The 22,583-nt window shown below is 35.0% G+C and overlaps 1 protein-coding gene across 1 annotated transcript in view; it reads right to left on the reverse strand.

Moving 5' to 3' along the window:
• The window catches only part of MYO5A (myosin VA), a 214,556-nt gene that overhangs the window by 11,881 nt on the left and 180,092 nt on the right, over positions 1 to 22,583 (reverse strand). The window contains exons 34-37 of the mRNA XM_051980670.1: positions 17,534 to 17,680; positions 16,674 to 16,828; positions 8,586 to 8,675; positions 6,360 to 6,510 (exon numbers count right to left, since the gene is read on the reverse strand). Coding sequence (XP_051836630.1) covers positions 6,360 to 6,510; positions 8,586 to 8,675; positions 16,674 to 16,828; positions 17,534 to 17,680 — 543 coding nt within the window. The remainder of the gene's footprint in view (positions 1 to 6,359; positions 6,511 to 8,585; positions 8,676 to 16,673; positions 16,829 to 17,533; positions 17,681 to 22,583) is intronic.

Raw genomic sequence — 22,583 nt, forward strand, 5'->3', positions numbered from 1 at the left:
CATTTCTATAAAGTGTTTCTTAGTCTTAGTATGAAGCATATCTTAGTATTTAGGGAGAGTGACTTGAAATTCCTTTGAAAAAAGACTTTCTACCATAGTAAATACTTCCTGAGGTTTTTCGTATCTGTAACCTCTTCCTAACTTCCCAGGCATCTCTCCCTAAAGTCTTCCATTTCAGTTATATAGGAAGAGTTATTATGGAAAGGTGAAAAGCACAGCAGACCTAGAGTCAGGGGAGGTCTCTAAATTGGAATCAAACTTCTAATATTTGCTGACACAATATCCCTAAGCTTCAAGATGGTAGATGATGGTACTCTGTTGTTGCTGGTTCAAAAGTGTTTAACTCTTCATGACTCCATAGGATGTTTTCTTGGCAAATATAATACATTGCTTTGCCACTTCCTTTCTTCAGTGGATTAAGGCAAACAGTTAAAGTGGCTTATGTAGTTAGTAAGTATCTGAGGATGGATTTGAACTCAGATATTTTTGACTCTGGCCCAGTACTCTGACCTCTGAACCTACTTATACTACCTACGTCAAAGAGAAAGTACTATGTAGGTATTATTAACAATACTTTTTTGTATTAAATCTCACAATTTCTGGCAATGAGAGCCCTACTAGATTATATTTCAGAGAGAAAATTCATGGTAAGCTCTCAATAAAAAAAGCCTATACAAATTGTTACCACTGTATACTTGCTTTGATATACAGACTAAAAGATAAACTTCCTCCACCCTCAAACATAAATGTTGATAGAATTAATGAATTTCAGAGGAATAGTGTACAGCCTTTAGTTGTTTTTTTAAAAGTTTTTCTTAATTAAAGCTTTTTATTTTCAAAATATATGCATAATTTTCAACATTCACCCTTGCAAAACCTTGTGCTCCAAATTTTTTCCTTCCCTTCCCCCTACCCCCTTCTCCAGATGGCAAGTAATCCAACATATATTAAACATATGCAATTCTTCTAAACCTATTTCCACAATTATCATGCTACACAAGAAAAATCAGATCAAAAAGAAAATGAGAAAGAAAACAAAATGCAATCAAACAACAACGTGAAAATGCTATGTTGTGATCCACACTTAGTTTCCATAGTCCTCTCTGGGTGCAGATGGCTCTCTTCATCACAAGACCATTGGAACTGGCCTGAATCACCTCATTGTTGAAGAGAGTCATGTCCATTAGAATTGATCATTGTATAATCTTACTGTTCCTATGTACCATGGTCTCTTGGTTCTATCACTGCACTTAGCATCAATTCATGTAAGTCTCTCCAGGTCTGACTGTATTCATCCTGCTGATCATTTCTTACAGAACAATAATATTCTATAACATTCATAGACCATAACTTATTCAGACATTCCCCAACTGGATGGGCATCCACTCAGTTTCCAATTTCTTGACACTATAAAAAGGGCTGCTGCAAACATTTTTGCACATGTGGATCCTCTTCCCTTTTTTATGATTTCTTTGGGATCCAGGCCCAACAGAGATAGGCTTGTGGCTACCTGCAACCTTTAGTTTTTGAGGGGAAATGAAAACTTTAAAAAGTAAAGGAGACTCTTTGGAAATGTGAATAGAAACTTCAAAGTACAGCCCTCTTCGAATTTTTCCTTATTACATAGTTGAAAGCAATTACTTTGGGGAAATGTCAAAGATGCAAATAAAATTTAATGATTTGTTATATATTTATGCATGGCTTATCTTTTCAAAAATTTCATCTACCCTCAAGAAGATTACAAAGCTTTAATTAGACATTATTTCCTAATTCCCATTCTCACTAATGAAGGAAAACAAATGTACATAATAGAAAATACTGTATTGTATTGGTAGGTTATTTTGAATGCTATAGTGATGTCAAAATGAGGACAAAGGTCAAATAAAAAAGGAAACAGAGAACTAGGGAGCAACCTTGATGACGATTTTGCTTGGTATAATTAATTCAAAATCTTTTTCCTTCTGCCTTTAAGGACTACCCACTAATTGGATTTTTAAAAAAAATTCCTCAGCTTGCACCTGCAGTCAAGACTGGGGATTATTTAGAAGTCAAAAGCAAACTTCTTGATTGGCAATGAAGCTATTTTTGCACAAACAGAAAAGAGAAGAACTGGCTGATTTAAACTTTCCCTTGTCTTTAATATGGACTTTCTTTTCAAAGTTTAAAGAGATCTTTAGGAAGGTGCTTTATACTCTCCATAAGCCTTGGGCCCAGAGTTGGTTAATTGCTGAGCTACTCTAGAAAACATGAACAGTAAACAGAATTAAGACAGAAGAAAGAAAATGGGGAAAGTATTGCAGGAAACTTGCTCAACGTGGCCAACATGAGATTAGAAATGGCCCCCACAGCAGGCTGAGGCGTATCATGTTGGCTGCTGTTCCGTTGTTTCAGTCGTGTCCAGCTCTTCATGAGCCCATGTGGGGTTTTCTTGCTGAAGACACTGGCGCGCTTTGCCATTTCCTTCTCCAGCTCATTTTGCAGGTGAGGAAACAGGCAAACAGGGCGAGTGACTTCCCCAGGATCATATGACTAGGAAGTGTCTGAGACCCAACGAAACCAGCAAGAGAGTCTTCCTGACTTCCTCCCAGAGAGACTTGTGGCTCTTGGCTCTTCCTGCCTCGTGTTCTCCTAGGTTTCTAGTTTCCCTCCAGTACTGAGCCCACACTTCCATCCAGCCCAAGGCTGCACACGTGCCCACCCACAGGCAAAAGGACACCAGCAGAGGAGTACAGAAAAGGAGCACTGTGGGGGAGAGGGGGGTCATCAGGCAGCGTGCCCTCTCACAGCCACAGAGGCCGTGGTACAGCGAGAGAGGGAGACCCTCGGCGGCTCCACAGGAGATGGTCTGCTAAGTCACCGTGCTCACCCTGCCCTGGCCCCTTACAGACCTGTTATAAGTCACACGGCCTTCAATTATTTCCAAGGCTCTCCAAAGCTCATAGTGCTGCCGCTGGTGGCCAAGACCCTAGGGAGATCTGCTGCTGCTCCAATAGCCAAGGATATTAGTTTAAATCATGCCGTGCTGTCTCCTTTCCACACTGTGGAAGGCCCCCACCTGAGCCCGGAGCTGGCCTCCCTGTCTCTGGCTCGCTCTCACCACCCACAATGGCCCTGGCCTGCCCTGCGCGTCCCACTGACACTGCGGCCTTCCCCTGGTGCGGCCTCATCTGCAGGCCCATGCCGGGCTGTTGCAACAGCTGCTGGGTTATAAGAAACCAAGCCATTCTCCAACTGATAAATGGTCAAAGGATATGAACAGACAATTTTCAGAGGATGAAACTGAAACTATTACCACTCACATGAAAGAGTGCTCCAAATCATTATTGATCAGAGAAATGCAAATTAAGACAACTCTGAGATACCACTACACACCTGTCAGATTGGCTAAGATGACAGGAAAAAATAATGATGAATGTTGGAGGGGATGGGGGAAAACTGGGACACTGATGCATTGTTGGTGGAGTTGTGAACGAATCCAACCATTCTGGAGAGCAATTTGGAACTATGCCCCAAAAGTTATCCAACTGTGCAGATCTTTTGATCCAGCAGTGTTTCTATTGGGCTTATGCCCCAAAGAGATACTAAAGAAGGGAAAGGGACCTGTATGTGCCAAAATGTTTGTGGCAGCCTTGTTTGTAGTGGCTAGAAGCTGGAAAATGAATGGATGCCCATCAATTGGAGAATGGCTCGATAAATTGTGGTATATGAATGTTATGGAATATTATTGTTCTGTAAGGAATGACCAGCAGGATGAATACAGAGAGGCTTGGAGAGACCTACATGAACTGATGCTAAATGAAATGAGCAGAACCAGGAGATCATTATACACTTCAACAACGATATTGTATGAGGATGTATTCTGATGGAAGTGGTTTTCTTTGACAAAGACTCAAGTTTCAATTGATAAATGATGGACAGAAACAGCTACACCCAAAGAAAGAACACTGGGAAATGAATGTGAACTATTTGCATTTGTGATTTTCTTCCCGAGTTATTTTTACCTTCTGAATCCAATTCTCCCTGTGCAACAAGAGAACTATTCGGTTCTGTAAACATATATTGTATCTAGGATATACTGCAACATATTTAACATATATAGGACTGCTTGCCATCTGGGGGAGGGGATGGAGGGAGGGAGGGGGAAAATCGGAACATAAGCGAGTGCAAGGGATAATGTTGTAAAAAGATTACCCTGGCATGGATTCTGTCAATATAAAGTTATTATTAAATAAAAACAAACAAACAAACAAACAAACAAACAAACAAACAAACAAAAAAAAAACAGCTGCTGGGGAGGCCGAGGGGCCTGTGGGCCTCACCTCCACCCAGCTTCCATAGTGCTGCCCCAGGGGATCTTCCATAAATGCCGATTACAGGATCTCCCATTTAGAGTAAGAAGGCCCGCAAAAGGAGCCATCAAACCCAACTCCTAAAACTCAGAGAAGTCAAAACCGCCCCTAAACAACAGGCAGGAACCTGGGACTTGCTGATCCAAGCACAGAATAATTTGACCATGTCGCTCCCCTCCTCCCTTTTCAAGGACCACCTAACATCTCCCTATTATCTGTAGGATCACATTTAAAATTCTCTGTTTAGCCTTCTTTTCTTTCTTAAAAAAGTTGTAAAAGGGTTAAATGTCCTGCCCCAAGTGGTAGCTGTCTGGGGCTAGATCTGGGCTCAGGAAGATGAGGTGGCGTGACTGCAGGCCTAGCACTCTATCTGCCCTGCCACCCCACTGCCCTTCACCCTGCTTCCCAGCCCGCTTTCCAGGCCCAAGGTCGGCCCAAGGTCGGCCGCTCCCTCTCCTCCACTCTCAAGGCTGACCCTCAGAGACAACACTCTCTCTCTCATCTCAGGATTTTCACACCTTGGGCTTTCCCCAAACCCTTACTCTTCCTTCAAGAGGCAACTGAAGCACAGTCTTCTATACAAAACGCTTCCTGACTCCCCAAACTGCCAGAGCTCCTCTCCCAGTCTACTCTGTATTTAATTACTTTGTATTTATTCTTATATTCTCATTGTTTGTCCTTATATGTGTACTTGCATCTCCCTTTAGAACGTAAGCTTCTTTAGTAGGGATTGTTCCATCCATTTCAGCACCAAGCACGGGTGCCTCTGACTGTGACTCCGCAGATCTCATACTGCCCATGGAGTTTTCTTGGCAAGGTGCTAGAGGGGTTTGTCATTTCCTTCTTCCAAGGATGAAAGTGATCGCTAGGCTAACAGGGCTAGTAAATGTTTCAGGCTGGATTTGAACTTAGGAAGATGAGTCCTTCCGACTTCAGGCCCAGTGCTCTGTGCACTATGGCACCACCTTGCTACCTCTACGACATAGGACAGGCTTAATAAATGTTTATTTTGGGAAGTCTGTGTGTGTGTGTGTGTGTGTGTGTGTGTGTGTGTGTGTCTAGCCTCCAACATTTTTACAAAGTACATCTTAATCTTTGGTTAGGTTGATTTTAAACTAACATACAGAATGAAGTTTTTAGTATATGCCATAAGGAAACCAAGTAATATGGTGTAATGAAAGAATGTTGGATATGGAATCAGAGGATCTGGGTTCAAATCTTGACTCCACTTGTGACTGTGAAACATTAGATAAGTGGTTTTGACTTTACCTGTGGAATGAGGGGATGAATCTTACTAAGGCCTCTTCCAGCTCTAAATCTACAACCCATGGTAACTTATAACAAACATAGGGATATGGTGACTAAAACAAGTTACCAGTTAACCATGGTTATGAGAACCACAGGTATCCACCTTAATTTCAAAACTCATGTTCTCTAGGTCAGAGGTGTCAAACTCATTATCTGTAGGTGCCAGGCAGCCTTATGGACTTTTGAACTAGATCAAAATGTAATTTAGAAATATTTAATAAGGCAAATAAAAATAACAATGTTAATTTATGGTTTCTAAATCTATATGTAGCTGCAGGAACCCATATCTTTTAATTTGGACACCAATGATCTAAATTAGTCAATAATTTTTTGATTAGATTCAGATCCAAAAATGCTTGTCAGTGAATTTAATGACAAAAACCCTTATTCTAATCTATGTGCAGTCTAATAATTAAATTTGTAGAGAAATCAGCTTCCAGAAGAATTCTGGGGCTTATAAATACCTGGATGAATACTCAGGTTGCCAACTGCTGATATATTTTAAGAGGTTATTTGTCATAGGAAGTGATCTGCAGTTAAGTAAGAATATCGGGGGTGGGCGGAGAATGGTGGATCTGTACTACTTATTTATTGTTAAGTGCTACAACAGATAGAGCTTACTTCCAACACAGTATTCTCACAAAACAGTAGCCTGGTAACGATATTCTTAGTCATAATATTTCATTATCCTTTTAGACTTACCAATCATTGGCTGAAGAATGTTCTCTAATACTCGAACAAGCTGCTGGTAGATCTGAATTGCCAAGTCACTCAGCACCTGTCGGTACTCAGCCAAGTCAAAGTTGGTGAGGCAGTGTTCATTCTGGCGAGGTGTATTGTGCTTCATAAATCCCTAAATTGTAAGGCAAGATTGATTTTCAAAAAGCAAAATGAAATTTTCCTCTTCTCATGTTTGGTACAATATCCTTTGTTTGGTAAAAAAGTATAATTCTACTCTCTTCCATTTCCTTTTTATTTTTGTGGCTATCATTGTAGGTCAAAGTCTTCCCATGAAGACCCAGATGACCACAACAGCATTTTAACTGTTTTTCTGGCACTGGGGCCATTTCTGTTTCAATCTCTCCTGCTTGTAGTTGTTTGTTAAAATAATTTCTCTCAAAACTACCTCCGAGATGTCATTTTTCTGATACTTCCTGCCTACTGGATCAAATCTAAATTTGTTAATCTGCCAGTTGAGGCTCTTTGTCACCTTTTCCTACCTAGCAAAATAAATGAAAATAAAAAAAATTGAGGTGTAGGGTAGGGATATGCGAAAAATACCAAGACCTAACAGACACAAACTTGTTAATAAAAATTTCAGCTTCACTACTCTACACTAGAATATCAAAGGCCTTGAGCACTAATCTTCATGAACTATTAGTAATGGGACCAAAAAGATACTACATTCATTGTCAAGCTTCTGAAAAGAAAGAGATTTATGGTGATCATTATTCAGGTTTTTCATTTATCAGACATAATTACATCTATATTGGGCAAGTTGAGATGCATGTGGTTTTGACATGGAAAAAGCCTCCTTAAGGAAAAAATTGATATTTTGATAGTACTTATTTAAATGGGATTCTAGAAAAAGAGAGGCAGGCAGAAGTGTGCTAGTAAATGTTTAGCAACAGGATCTCTAAGGGAAAATGTATGTGAAGAAATGTTTTTAGATTTAATCTGTCACATTTGTAAAGTCCTCAAACTACGGCCCATGGATCAGATGCAGTAGCTGAGGACATTTATCCCCTTTACCCAGGGCTATGAAGTTTCTTTTTTTAAAGGCCCACAAAACAAAGTTTTTGTTTTTACTATAGTCTGGCCCTCCAACAGTCTGAGGAATAGTGAACTGGCCCCCTATTTAAAAAGTTTGAGGACCCCTGGAGATGCTCATACTGAAAATTTAACAATTGGCATTGATGGATGAGTTCACGCTGGTTTCAATAAACTTTGGGTAGCTTCTACTTTTCTTTGTGTTTTTCTGCTCTGTTTACTTCATACTATTAGTGATCTATATTTCACTTCTTTTCACTTTTCACTATCCACTCAATTATTTCAATGGGATGTCTAAATAAATGAAGTAATATATTTGTAGTTTTTTTTTTTCCTTTGCTGTAATCTTCTTTAAACCACAGAGCCCCTGTTTATCTGTCACTTTTACATTTGTATACTTTAGTTCCTTTTAGTCCATAGCTTTCTACAGAAAACTATGAGCTTTTTCTATAACAGGCTGAGTTTACCAGACTCTGGTCACCCATCCCTTCACACTCACTGGTGCAAGGACCATCTCAACTAAACTTTGAATCTTTGCCAATTGACTAGTACAAGGTACTGCACATCATAGGCTCCTAAGAATGGATTCTAATATTCTCTAAATATCTCTCCTACAGATTCTAGTATTGTACACTCAGGGCACTACACAATATTCTGAAACTTCTTGTCCATATAAAGGGACAAGTTCCAAACTTAGGAAAGTATGCCCTTTACTACTCTAAAGGAAGAGACTATTTTCATACATGCCTTTGTTTCTAGTACCAGGGAACTAGTAGACACTTAAATGTTTGTTGAAATAAATTCTCTTGAGAAAAACCAAATAAGTAATATATCCAACTACAAATAGGCTCAATGCAAATATGAATCAAATCAATAGTCAAAAAGGTGTTGTTCTTAATTCTGGCCCTCCTAAAGATTGTTGCATTACCTTTCTTCAGATTTCAGATGTGTCATGGGGAGTTCATTGCATCTGCCATGTTGCCTCTGAATATACATTATGGAAGTGAAGAGATTATACAAAGGCTTATTGTACATGTGAAGTGGATATTAAACAATAATCTTTAATGTTCCAAATCATATTGAATTTTGCCTTCTAAATGTGTACAGGTAAAACACTTAATTTGCTTCTTTTTAAATATTAGGGAAAGGTATTCTCACCTCTTCTCCACTGTATTGCTTCAAACAGTGCAAAAATCGGCATGTGTTTGATAACCAGAAGGAAACAGTTTCAAAATCATCACCTCTTTTCTGAAATAGAGTAAAAAAATAGTTCTAAGTCTGGTTTTTCCTTGGAAAAGTAGACATCTGAAAGCAGTAAAAGAGTTCCTAGATTCTACTTTCTGTAAGTTACTACATAGGTAATTATAGCATTCATTTTGCAGATGAAAATACATGTTTTTTTGCTAGCAGAATATCAATAGTTTCAGATAACAGATTTCTTTGCAACTTTCATGGGGAAAATACTTGATCTCCATTTTTTTCCCCTCATAGACAAGCTCTCCTTACCACTCAAGCAGCTAAAATGTAACTTTTTTTTAATCAGAAAAAAAGGCAATTCCTTACATCCCTTACAATTACATATACAATAATCAGGGCCTGGTGGCCCGACCCTTTCCACTACCAAAAGTTCCCTTTCCACGAGGAAAGAAGATATCTTCTTAGGAAAACAGGGAAATCTTCTAGAACTGTCACTCATCTTCCTTTTACAACAGTACTACTTTCTATAGTCCCAGAATTCATCTCATTTTGTTAGTATCTTTAGCCTTTAGTCTATTTCTATGCCCCTGTATCCCTCTTGGGCTAAAGCCCCCACATTTTGTCCCAGTTACTATGCCTAAATGTCCAACTTAACCTGATTCTGATTTGTCTCTAAATAGAAATAAAATTAGCTTTTGGGAACCAAGTATCCCATTAATACTTTCTAAACAGGATCTGAGAGAATAAAGAAAAATAAGGTAGAATGAATGAAAGAATAAGTAAATGAGTAAAAGTAGCAATTCCCACTTGGAAGAGCCTGTTTCCAAAAAGGCATGATGATATGAAATAGAAGTATTGCATTTCCTTCTTTAGACCATGTATAGACTTTCTTCCTTTTAAGATAAAACTTTTATCAGAGAAACTTGTTGGAAAGATTTATCTGCTTCTCTTATAATCATAGCCATATTGGTTTTTCTTGAACAAATTTTAAAAATTTTGTGAAATCAAAATGGTTAATTTTATTTCCTGTGGACCTTTCTCTTGTTCTGTCAGGAATTCTCCATTTATCCATAGATCCAATAGGTTTTCTTCCATATTCATTTCTAATTTATTTCCTTTCAGCTTCTTGGCCTTTTCCTCCCTCTCCAAATGAATTTACTGATATTTTTTCAAGTTTTATGGAGTAACCCTTTTGTAGTTAGTATAGTACTTAAGTAAATTTGTTTGAGTCAAAGGTTTTTAACCTTTTTTGTGTCATGGATTGTTTGGCAGTCTGCAAACTCCATTCTTGGAATGTTTTAAAATTCATAAAATAAAATGCACAGGATATAAAGGAAACCTATTTATTAAAATAGTTATCAAAAAAAATTTTATGAGCTTCAAGTTAAAGACTCTTAGTCTCTTATCATTTCTATTATATTAGTCCAATCTAACCATGTCTCTCCAGTCATTAAGTCTATATTTCTGTAAAAACTGTTATGTCATTATATTCATTTAATTTCTTTTCTATTGAGTTTTGATGGTATTATACATGAAGTCAAATTATGTGGTTTTATTTTATACATTGATAATTATCTTAAGTTTTAAGTTTCAATTAACTTTTTGTTAAAATCTCTAGGATTCTCTAAGTAGACCATCATATAATCTATAAAAGGTGATCCTTTCTTTTCTCTTTACCCATTCTTATTCCCTCCATCTCTTTTTCTTGCTAAAAGTAAACAGTTAGATCAAATAATAGTAATAATAAACAACCTTGCCTTATTCCTGATCTTATATAAGAGGATTCCAGTTTCATTATATGTAATGTTAAACTCTTGATCTTAGATAAACATTATTAACCATATTAAGGAAATGTTCATTTATCCCTATTTCTCATTTTTTTTTTATCCACCCTGATCATCATGTATAATCACTTAAATATTTTATTGTAGTTTTTTGGATAACATTTCTTGTGTCCATATTCACTAGCAATATTGGTTTTCTTTCTCTGCTTTAATTTTCTCTAGTTTAGGTAGGAAGATTATGTTTGAGTTACAGAAGATACATAGGAAGACCCCTTATTTTCTTATTTTTACAGTTTATCAATTATTGGAACTAATTGTCTTTTGAATGTTTGATAGAATGCATCTATCCATTTAGTCTTGCTGTTAATTCCTTTGAGAGTTCAGTTATGGATTTTTTCATAATATTTTTCAAAGATTAATTTAAATTCTACATTTCTCCTATTAATCTAAGTATGTTATATTTCTCATAAATCATTTATTCCATTTATTAATTTTGTGGTTATATAATTGGCAAAATAGCTTCCAATAGATTCTTTTATTTCTTTTAATTAGAAATAAATTCTTTTTCTTATTTTTTGGTACTGGCAATTTGTTTTTCTTCTAAGTCCCTAAAGTCAAAATCCCTAATGGCTTATTAATTTTTAAGTAGCTTTTAGTTTTATTTACCAATTTAATTTTTTCCTACTTTATTTTATTGTCTTCTTTGAATTTTCAGAATTTCTATTTTGTATTTATTATGGGTTTTCTGATTTATAGTCTTTCGTTTTAATTCTTTCCTTCCTTCTTTGCATACTCAATTGATCTGATGATTCAAGTTCTTTAAGAGATATAAATTTGTCCCCAGGGACTACTTTTGATTACTCTCCAAAAGTTTTGCTATATGGTTTCATTGTTATTTTTCTCTTTGATGAAGTTATTTATTGATTCTATGATTTATTCTCTGACCTATCAATTCTTAAGGATTAGATTATTTAGTATCCATTAAGCTTAATTTCTTTCTTTAAAGGCCCTTTATTGATTAGTACTCTCATTGTATTATGGTCATTAAGAGCATATTTAATATTCTGTATTTGCTTATGAAGTTTTTATGCCCTACCAAATAGTCAATTGTTGTAAAGGTGCCAAAAACAATTTTTAATTCCATAATCATGATGCATCTGTAGCATAGCATTTTAAAATTCTATTCTGGTCCTTAATTTCTTTCTTGTTTCATTTTTTAAAAGGTCACAATTATAGTTTTCTATTTCCATGTTATTTGATTAACATTTCTTCTAAGTACTTAGATGCTATGTCAAGTATGATATACAAAGTATACCCAAACTCTGATTATTTCATATCAATACTATTCATTGTCTATGCTATCTTTGAGCATAATAAAGTTTCCTTGTTTTTCTTTCTATGTTCTCCTTTTCTTTATCTGAGATCACAATTGCTGTCCATACTTTTGTGATTTCATCTGAAGAATAATATAATTCTGTTTCAATCCTTTATTTATTTATACATTATGTTTTATGAATCTTTATGTTACATTACTGAGTTCTGCTTTCTATTCAATTCTGCTCTCTTCTTCCATACTATGGGTGAGTTCATACCTTTTATATTCAAGGTACATGATTGCTATATATTTCCCTCCATCATATTCTGTGATACTTACCCTTCTTTTTGCCCCTGTCTCATATTTACAAAGAAGGTGTAAAAACAGAATTTGATTAATATTATCTATAACAAAAATGGTCTTCCATTTGAAGTCTGGGTTAGCCCCCTGGAGGCCTAAGAATCAGGCGGAGTCAGGATAAGCAAAAATCCTTGGTCTTTAGAGGGAGAAGTGAAGGAGATGGACAAAACTGCCATAAACTCTCTACCAACCTTCCTTCTCATTGTCCTCCTCAAAAGTGAGTCTGGCTTCTCTTATCCACACCCCCTAATCCCTCCTTACAATTCTTTTAACCCCAAACATTGAGCTAGCATTAACTATGAGAAGAGAAATTCCAAAGATGCTAATAGAGTTATTGTCCAATAGGTAATTAGCCTTAAGTGTTTGGTTGTCTGATTCAAGTGCACTTATTCAGAGTTTCAGCTCTTTACAATTCCACTGGACTATCCTCTTTATCTCATCCAGATGTTTATCTCTTCTTATATTTTCTTTCTTTCAATAACTCCTTTATAATCTATTTGTGATGATTTTTCCCCCCAACTCTTTTTTCCCTTAAATCTCCCCTTGCCCTTTTCTGTTCCTATCCATATTCCCAATGAGCTTAATATAATTCTATACCAAAAAGTGGATGAATACATGCATGTGAGCCAAATTTTCCTTTATTACATTTTGCCCTAATTATAAGGAAAAGTAAGTTCTTTCTTATTTCTTTCTAGTGTATTCCCTTTATCCTTCCCCTTTCTTTCCTCTCTTAGGACTATCAAACAAAAACCATCCCCAATTTCCTTATTTAATGTCATTTTTGATCTTTGAAAGCATCAGGATTCTGAAGGAACACAGTAACTTCTTAAAACATATGCCTCTTAGTCTCTTTATTTCTATTGACTCCTATCTTTACTTTTTAAAAGTATCTACTTAGCTCTGATTTTACCAGGAATATATGGAAAAGATTTTCTATTAGCAGTCCATTTTTTCCCCTCTACAATTAAACTCATGGGGCAGCTAGATGGCACAATGAATAGAGCTCGAGCCCTAGAGTCAGGAGAATCTGAGTTCAAATCTCACTCAGTCACTTAACACTTACTAGCTATGTGTTCTTGGGCAAGTCACTTAACCCTAATTACCTTCCAAAACAAAACATAGGATTAAATTCTGCCTTATACTTTTGATTGTAAACTTTTTGCTTACAATCTTTTGTTTTTGAAGTATCTTACTCAAAGATTTTCACCTCTTTTAGTTGCTATCAACAGTTATTTGATCCTGACTATAGTTCTTTGGTATTTAAAAATTCTGGCTATTTACATTTTCTTTTAACTGTGACATTGCTGGGCATTTTTAAATTTGGGAGACTTTTTTTGGTTTGTTTTTAAGAGATGATCAGTGAATTTTTTTCTATTTTCATTTTGCCTTCTGTTTCTAATAATAAATCCAGTCCTGTGTGACTCTGTGAGGCTTTCTTAGCAAATAAACTAGCAAGTTTTGCTATTTTCTTCTCCACCTCATATTACTGAGGCCAACAGAGTTAAGTGAATTGCCTGGGGTTACACAGCTAATGAGTATCTGAGACCAAATTTGACTCCTCCAGACTCCAGGCCGTGTGCTCTATCCAATGTGCCACCTAGCTGACCCTAATAAATTATGGCAATTTTCATTTATTATTTATTGAAATATAGTGTCTTGAAATTTTTGGTTTGGTCATGGTTTTCAGTGAGTCTGATGGTTCTTAATTCCTTCCTTTGACCTGTTTTCCAGATCAGTTGGTTTTGACATTAGAAACCTATTATCTTCTATTTTTTCCTCCCTTTTTTGATTTTTTTCTAATACTTCTTATTGTCTCCTAGAGTTACTAACTTTTGTTTATTCCATTCTAATTTTAAGGGAATCAGCTATTTGGATGAGGGTTTCAATCTAATGTTATAAGCTATTTATCCCCCTTATAATTCTTTCCTCAAGAACTTTTAATTACATATAAATTCATCACGCTTATTGTCCTTGTATTTGGTTTCTTTTTTTTTTCAAAGTATTTATTTTTCACAATAACTAGAGACAAGAAATAATGGATAAGCTACTGAATAAAAGATCAGAAAAGAGACAAATGATCAAAAAAAATTATTCTTGCATATTAAAGAGTCTTGACAGATAAAAGAGCTCTGAAACTAGATGTCTATTTGTTAACCAGTAGAAAGCTTTTAAAATGTTTTGAGCAAGCATCAGCTAAATCCGGTTCAATGCAACACTCTGTTTCATCAAAGACTTTCCTGAAAATTGGGAAGAGAACAACAGGAGTTAAAAGCTTTGGACTAGCACATATTTGAATTAAAGATCTAACCAGATGGCTCAGAGTTGAAATTGAGACTGATGAAAAAAACAACACCACCACCCTTCCTCTGAAACATGTTGATAGCTCAGCATTAATTGTAGGTTAATGCAAAGGTATTATTTCCTTGGAAGAATTTCATTTGGTAGGTATCACAAGAAAAGGAAATTTTTAAATTGGATTTTATGACTAATTAAATGACATTCCCTGAGATTTCAGCAACTAATTTTCACTACTTCCATTTATCTAAACCAGTATTTGGTTTCTTTTTCTGTTTACTCGTAGCTCCATATTCAGTCCCTAATTATGGGAATTTCTGCCATGGATAGGATCTACCCTCTGTAACACTTCTGGATGGTGTGGTGAGGCCTTATTTGGTTCTGATGGCGATTTCCTGAGTTCCTACCTCCTCTGGTATGCCACAGATTATAGGGGGTGAGAGTCTTCAGGCCCCTAGAGGTTATTCATAGAGCATTGGCCATCAAGTCCCACCAAAGCATCCTTTATCCTTTATCAGGTTTTTGTTCCTCCTGCAGCTTCCCTGACAAGAGTTCTATAAGTTTCAAATTCCTATATAGATTCCCTACCAGAACAATACAAGAATCAGGCCCCTTGAGGCATACCCAGCCAGAGCATTGGCAAACTGGGCCTACTGACCTACTGTTCCCAAGAATGCCTGAAGTCTTCTAGATGTTTGTTTTTGTGTAGTACTGCACTAGATGAAGGCATTTATTTATTCTCCCCTAAGTACACACCTTGGGATTTGATGATCATCATTCAATGCTGCCCTTCCTAAAATTGTGCCCTATATGTAAGATTCCTCTACAACCTTTTATGTCACCATCGTACATGGAACTGAAAACTGTAAAATGGGTGATTTTGATGTTTCAGTGTCTCTTCTCATATTGCTGATATGGATTAAGTTATGTTTCTCCTAATTAAATATTTTATATCTTAGGGGAAATTTTGGTGAAAGAAGATAAAGGTATATTGTAATGGGCTGAGGCTTGAGTTGATGCACTGAGGTCCCAAGCACATGAGGCTAAATAGTAATTGGACCATACTCTATTAATATATAAGCTTGGAGAAAGAATGACCCCGCCCACTCTTTGTGCAAGTCCTGATGTGTTGTATAGGAAATGACGATTTTGGTGGGTGGAGGCAGGGGAGTGGAAAAGGAAGGGGAGGAGGTGGCTCAGTGGGTAGAGCACCAGCCCTGAAGTCAGGAGGACCTGAGTTCAAATCCAGCCTCAGACACTTAATAATTCCTGGTTGTGTGACCATGGGCTAGTCACTTAACCCCAACTGCCTCAGCAAAAAGAAGAAGAGAAACAAACAGAAAAGTCATTGCAATGGCAAAAAGCAAGCAGCTTCCTTTTCCACTCCCCTGCCTCCACCCACCAAAATCGTCATTTCCTATACAACACATCAGGACTTGCACAAAGAGTGGGTGGGGGCCATTCTTTCTCCAAGCTTATATATTTTAGAGTATGGTTCAATTACTATTTAGCCTCATGTGCTTGGGACCTCAGTGCATCAACTCAAGCCTCAGCCCATTACAGTATATACATATATATATGGAAGCAGAGAAAACTCTCATTTATATAATGCTTTAAGGTGTTCTAAGTGCTATCCCTTCTAATAAGCCAATGAGACATGTAGTGCAATGATTATCCCCCTTCATTTTCAGAAAAGGAAACTAAGGTACAGAAAACTAAAGCAGCTTGTCCTAGTCACAGAGCTGGCATCAAAGCGCAGATTCAAGACCAGGTCTCCTGCTTCCCAGGGTCAGTGATTTTTTTTTTAAAACTAAGCATACTGCTTGTAAAGCAAAAACACTAAGCTCAGACCTTGGGGTTTTTTGGTTTGTTTGGTTTTTTATTTTGTTTTTTGTTTTTTGTTTTTTTTTTTTTTGCTGAGGCAATTGGAGTGACTTGCCCAGGGTCACACAGCTACGCTGTGTTAAGTGTCTGAGGCCGTGTTTGAACTCAGGTCCTCCTGATTTCAGGCTTGGTGCTCTATCAACTGCACCACCTAGCTGCCCCTCAAACTTTGTTTTAAAAATAAACAAATGGGTTAAGTGCAAAGAAGAAATCTAACCCCATGAAGAAAATTGTAATCCACCAGTTATGATTACAAAAAACTTCACTGGTGACTCATTTCTTCAATGGTGACTCATTTCTCACACTGAAAGAGGATTCATTTCAAAAACACGGAAAATAACTACAATATCAATTTTCTCATTCCTAACATTCATCTTATAATAGTTTTCATAAATCAAAGAATGAACTAACCTTCAATACTTTTTTAATGCTGTTAATTGTTGATGTCAGCAATGACCTCACTTTCTGATCATCATTCAGGTAGTCAGCATGTCGCACACACATAAATAAAATGTAGGCTGGTAACCCAGGGATTAAATTGACAGCCACTCCACGTGGTTTCAAGTCTGGAAGAAAAAGAAGAAATACATTTTCATATAATATTCAAAAATCATACAAAAAAGGTTTTGTGGCTGGCCTACATAGCTAGTTATCACATAAACACAAATTTTTTTAAGGATCTTTCAAGGTATGAAATTGCAACTTCCAAATTAGTGCCATTATTGAAGTAATTAGTAAGTACAATGAATTGTGTTAGAGATAAATGTTTCTTGATGACCATGTTTTTGATGACCAGAACTTAAAAGAGAGTTCACTAAAAAGTTAATATAGAGCTGGGGCAAGTTAATATAGAGGGAGTTCTATGTAGAACCTTTTATTCTTCTTAAGTTTCTAATATTCTTCATAGTCCCTTTGAGATCCTCCTATTCCCCACCTCTTATACTTCTATGAAAATATTTCTTCCATTAACACCTTGTTTACACCACTGCTTTCCTTCCATTATGGAGTTTTCTCTCTACTAACATGATTCCAACCACATGTGGTAGAAGAAAAATAAACCAATGCTACTGATAAGCAGCAAAAAGTGAAATCTTGTGTTCAAACCATTTAATCATCATGTATTAATATCAACATATAGGTGCTTGGACATAAGGGGGACATTTAAAAAAAAACCTTATTTTGGGCATTCTTAAAAACTATATAGCTATGTCAAATGGAGTATTAATCCAGGTTGTTCAAGTATGCTGTTGTTTCATACAAAATATACTTGCCCAAGATGAGATTCTTGACAAGTTTCTGCTCATCATCCTTCTTATATTCCAACATTCCTTGAAAATCCTTCTCTTTCCTAGGAATGTTCACTGGACGAATAGGTTCATCAATGATCTGCCCAGGTGATATGTTCTCCATCTGCCCCACTTCAAAAGTAAAATAAACCAAAATATGTATATATTTTGTTATACATATACACATACATATATATCAACATAGACACATGAAGCAGACATAAAATATGTCTATAGTCAACAGTTTAAAACAGTTTTCCCCATAAAACCAGAGACTAATCATTAAAAAATTGTGATATCTAAGAAACAATTTTAATTCTAAATATCTTCTTTTACAAAAGACGAGTTACCTGTTCTTAAGCCAAGATCCATGAACTTGCTTTAGAAAATTCATACATACACACATACATACTCATATAAATATATAAATAAAATTTCTCCCCAATTACATTTTACAACAATCTTAACATTTTTTTTAAAGTTTTGAGTTCCAAATTCTGTCCTTTCCTCCCTCCATCATTCCCCCTCCCTAAGAACCAAGGAATCCGATATAATTTCTACATGTGATATAGATTCTATGTTATATAAAATCTTTACATATCAGTCATTCTGTACAGACTAGAAAAACAACAAAAAAGAAAGTGAAAATAGTATGATTTAGTATGAACTTTTAAGTTTTGATAGTTATACTCAAATTGGTTTCCTTTGTAATCTTATGCATTTTATTTTATGCATTTAAAAGAATTATTCTCTATTTTTCTTTTATTAAAAAATAATTCAAACTACCAAAGGGTTCCATAATACAAAAAAGATTAAGAATCCCTGCTGTAAGAAGAAAACCCATTAGTTGTGCCCTTTGAGTTATTTCTGATTTTTATTCCAATATTAGACATGAGACCCTTGAAAGCACTTATAATGTATCTGAAGATAAGAAAAGAGGGAACATGGTTACATTTTAGAGGGCAGTGCTGGGTAATAAGATTAAAAAACAAAACCATTTTCTTTACTGGTTATTTTTACTGAAAGAAATTACCATTTACTTCAGTTTGAAGAGAAAATGGTTCAGGTACTTTAAGTTAAAGAAAAATCTCCATTATGTAATTAAAAGAAAACCATTAAAAACACGGAATACATTATCATTGATTTAGAGCCTGAAAAGAACATTAAGTCCATCCATTCTAATTCCTTCATTTTGTACAAAAGGAAACTTGTACAGGGTCACAAATTTGTTCAGGGTCACAAAAGATAGTTAGCAGAGCGATGACGTAAAACCAGGGTCTTAAATTCCAAAGAGAGAACTTTTCCTACCACACCATGAAGATGGGAACTTTATGTTCTAAAAAGCAATTCACTTTTGTCTGGTCAAGTCTCTATTTTTTCTTTTATTAAAAAATAATTCAGAAGGTATTATCTTGTCATATGTCAAGAAGGACACGGTCAACAATGTCATTGAGTTATATAGCCCCCTCAAATAAATGAATTAAAGTATCAATAGTCTTTAGGAAGAAACAGGATTTCGAGTTAGATAAAGAACAACATTCCACCTGTGTTTCAGGAATTCTCAAACAATCTTATTCCTAATACTGAATCTTTTATGTCTGTGGATAAATTATTCCTTCATAAAATGGGCCAAGTCTATTGATCTCATTAATACCATTAGTAGGACTGTCCCTCAGTTAGAGAGGGGGAAAGTAAGGATTTGTACAAAAATAGTTTTGTTGTATATAATACCCCAAACCTGGAAACTATCTAATTTAGAAAATTTAAGTTTAGAAAATGTATAAATAGTCCATACCATAGAAATACAATGGAGCACTATGTCACCATGTAACATGACAACTACATAGTTATAATCTAAGTATCTATTATTACTTTGAATAAATGCTAGCTGGAATAAATAGCACAAAAAACAATGGAAAGCTGTATTTATTTTAAAAATGTAAAAGAAAAAACCAGGCATACTATATATACAGACTATAACTGAAACAAAATATTATGTACATATATGGAAGTAAGTTCATAAAGATCAGAAGGAATTTAAGTTACTGATATTGACAGCTGTGTATTTAAGCATTTTTTTGGTCAAAAAACTAATATGAAAGAAAACATAAAGGAGATAAATACACACAAAAATTATCAGCATTTCTGTATATTACTTACAAAACAAATCAGGAAGAGATAGAAAGGGAAATTCTATTCAAAATAACCAGAGAAAAATATAAAGTGGAAAAATATTCCACTCCCTCATTTCTCCAATTAAAAACCTACATAAACCTTTCCACTTCTGTTTTTGCCCCTACCACTCCCACACATTTCAAGCAATGAAAGGATGAACTAAAGGTTGAACTGAAACTGTTGTCATGCAAGAGAACTCCTGCTAAAAGAAATTATTGTACATGAAAAAAATTCAAATTACAAGTTAGAAGACCTAGATTTTACACAATGATGGCAACTAATAATCCATGTGGCCTTAGACAAATAACTTCACCTTTCTCAGTTTCATATTCCTCATACGGTTTGATTAGGTGTTTACTAATGTCCATTCCGGTTCTAAAATGCTATAATTTTATTTATGTTGTGATAAGGAAATATTTTTTAAAATCATAAACTCACATTGAGATTTAAAAAAAGAAATAAAAATTTGAACATCTACAACTATGCTCTGTTGTTTTGTTTTGTTTTTAAGCTGCAGTAGAAGGAGGAGTTGATATTTGTTACTCAATACTTGTATGATGTTGAACAAATTATTTCCCTTCTTTGGGTCTTAATCTCTTTAACTATAAAATGAAGTGAATTGTCCATTGTCCATTGACAGGTATCCCATTAGCAGTTCATTTTTTGCCACCACAAAAAGATGCTATAATTATTTTAGTATAAAAAGGACCTTTTTCTCTTCATCTTATTGGATATAGATCTAACACTAGTATAGCTAAATCAATGGGCTCTATTTAGGAAGAGTTTGTGTAAAATTCTAAATTTTTTTTCCAGCATGTATGAAATGTTGCATGCACTTTCAGATGAGGCCACAATATTATTAGTTGTACTTCATTAGAATTTTCTTATAACAAAGTAAAATAATTAAGTGAAACTAATCTGCAAATGTTTGCAATAAAACATCATTTTTTTACATTTACATAATAAATCTCACAATTTATACCAGCAAAACTGTAAAGCTGGGATAGGAAAAAAAATGAAACTTTTTTTTTTTGCTGCCATTTTTACAAGACCTGTGGTATAAAAATGAGAGCAAAAGTTCTATCTCTGAGAGCAGTTAATAAACACTGCACATGAGATTGATGAGGCAAGTGTATTGCTCCTACCACTAAACATATTTCTGCTATATATTTGTAGGAAAGAAGGTTTTGTACAAGTCAAAGACTTTTTGCCAAAAAAAACTTTCACATCACTGAAAGATTCTCTTTTCCTGTCTTAATAAATAGATAATTAGAGGCAAAAAATAAAGGGAGTTGAAGTTGATAATCTCTGAGATTCCTTCAAGCTTTGAATCAATGGATGACCAGATGCACATAAATTTATTGAAGTTAAATACTATATAGTCTTCTTTAATTGTAACATAATGTCTATTTTAGATGACGGTCACTTAAATGAACTTAAAAATTAAAAAAAAAAAAAAAAAGAAAATCCTGATAACTCCAAGGTTCTGGGTTCTAAAAAGTCCAATGAGACTCAAAAATCCTTTATTAGTCAGAATTTTCTAAATTTCCTATTTTTTTAAAAAGCAAAGTAAAGAATTGGCAGAGACAACTTATTTTATCCACTTTCTGCTTTTCTGAAAAAAGCAACTTACTGAATATATGTCCAAATCTCATTAAATAATGATCAAACATAATGACTCACATTTAAGTCATGCTTTAATATTTTAAAAAATGTATATCTTACAATACTTGTTTGAAGGAGACAGCACAAAGATTATCTCTGTTTTACAATTAAAGAAACTGAGGATCAAAAAGACTATAACATTGATGGTTATTCAGCTGGTAAATGTCAATGCTGGGATTAGAACACCATTTCTAGAATTCTCCTAAGTGTAGCCCCCTCCTAGCAATTCACCACAGGCTGTCCTCCAAGATAACTTTTAATAGCAAATCTCTCCTCTTTACTTTCCATGAACATGTCATCTGACACATTTCTTAAGAGCAGTTAAGAATAACTTTTATTCCTCCTTTTATTGTAAACCATGTGCTGCCTACTTGAGTGCCATGTGTGTACCTATAGGCAGAATTGAAAATCAGACTGGTGACTCATATTTAACAGTATCTTAAAACAATTAGCATCTCATAAGATTTAAAAATCCTATTCTTACCTCTCTTCAATTCTGAGTGAAGACATATATCATATTTACAGTGTAAATATTTAGGCTTTTGGATGTTATAATAGACTTTTTAGCTTTATGGATTTCTACAGGCATTATCATTAGTGGTCACTAAAAGTCTAACTTGATTTGTTGGAACCAGATAGTCCATGTCCTTTTGGCTTAGTTCACTTTTCAATAATTCATATGAATTTTGACAATAGCTTAATATTGTTTTTATCTTTTGAGCCTGTCCACAACAAAAATAAATAAACAAATTTTGGGAGTGATGAAAAACCTGGTTTTAAATTTTAACTGCAATATGTTACCAGTCAGGAAAGCTGAGCTCAAGGTCAGGGTTTAGCCTAGCTATGTGACCTTGGGGGGAACTCATTTCAACTCTATAAGCCTGGTTTTCTCATTTGCAAAAGAGGCACAATACATGTATTATAGAACTCAAAAAACTGTCAGAATAAAAGTATTTTGTAAATCTTAAAAGTCTTAATAAATTTATTTGCTTATTTTAACTTGCTTGGAGATCTTGGGTTTTTGAAGAATGATGTATATTGTGTGAACATACTGTTTTCATATGATTTCACAAAGAAAGATTATACCTTGGACATTTGATGTGTTAGGGATATATAAACATATGAGTGATTTTCTAAAAAAAAATATATCCTAAATGATAGTAAGACTTTTTCTTTGAAGGTAAAAACAATTTTT

The sequence above is a fragment of the Antechinus flavipes genome, chromosome 2, assembly GCF_016432865.1.
Source record: "Antechinus flavipes isolate AdamAnt ecotype Samford, QLD, Australia chromosome 2, AdamAnt_v2, whole genome shotgun sequence".
NCBI lineage: Eukaryota > Metazoa > Chordata > Mammalia > Dasyuromorphia > Dasyuridae > Antechinus > Antechinus flavipes.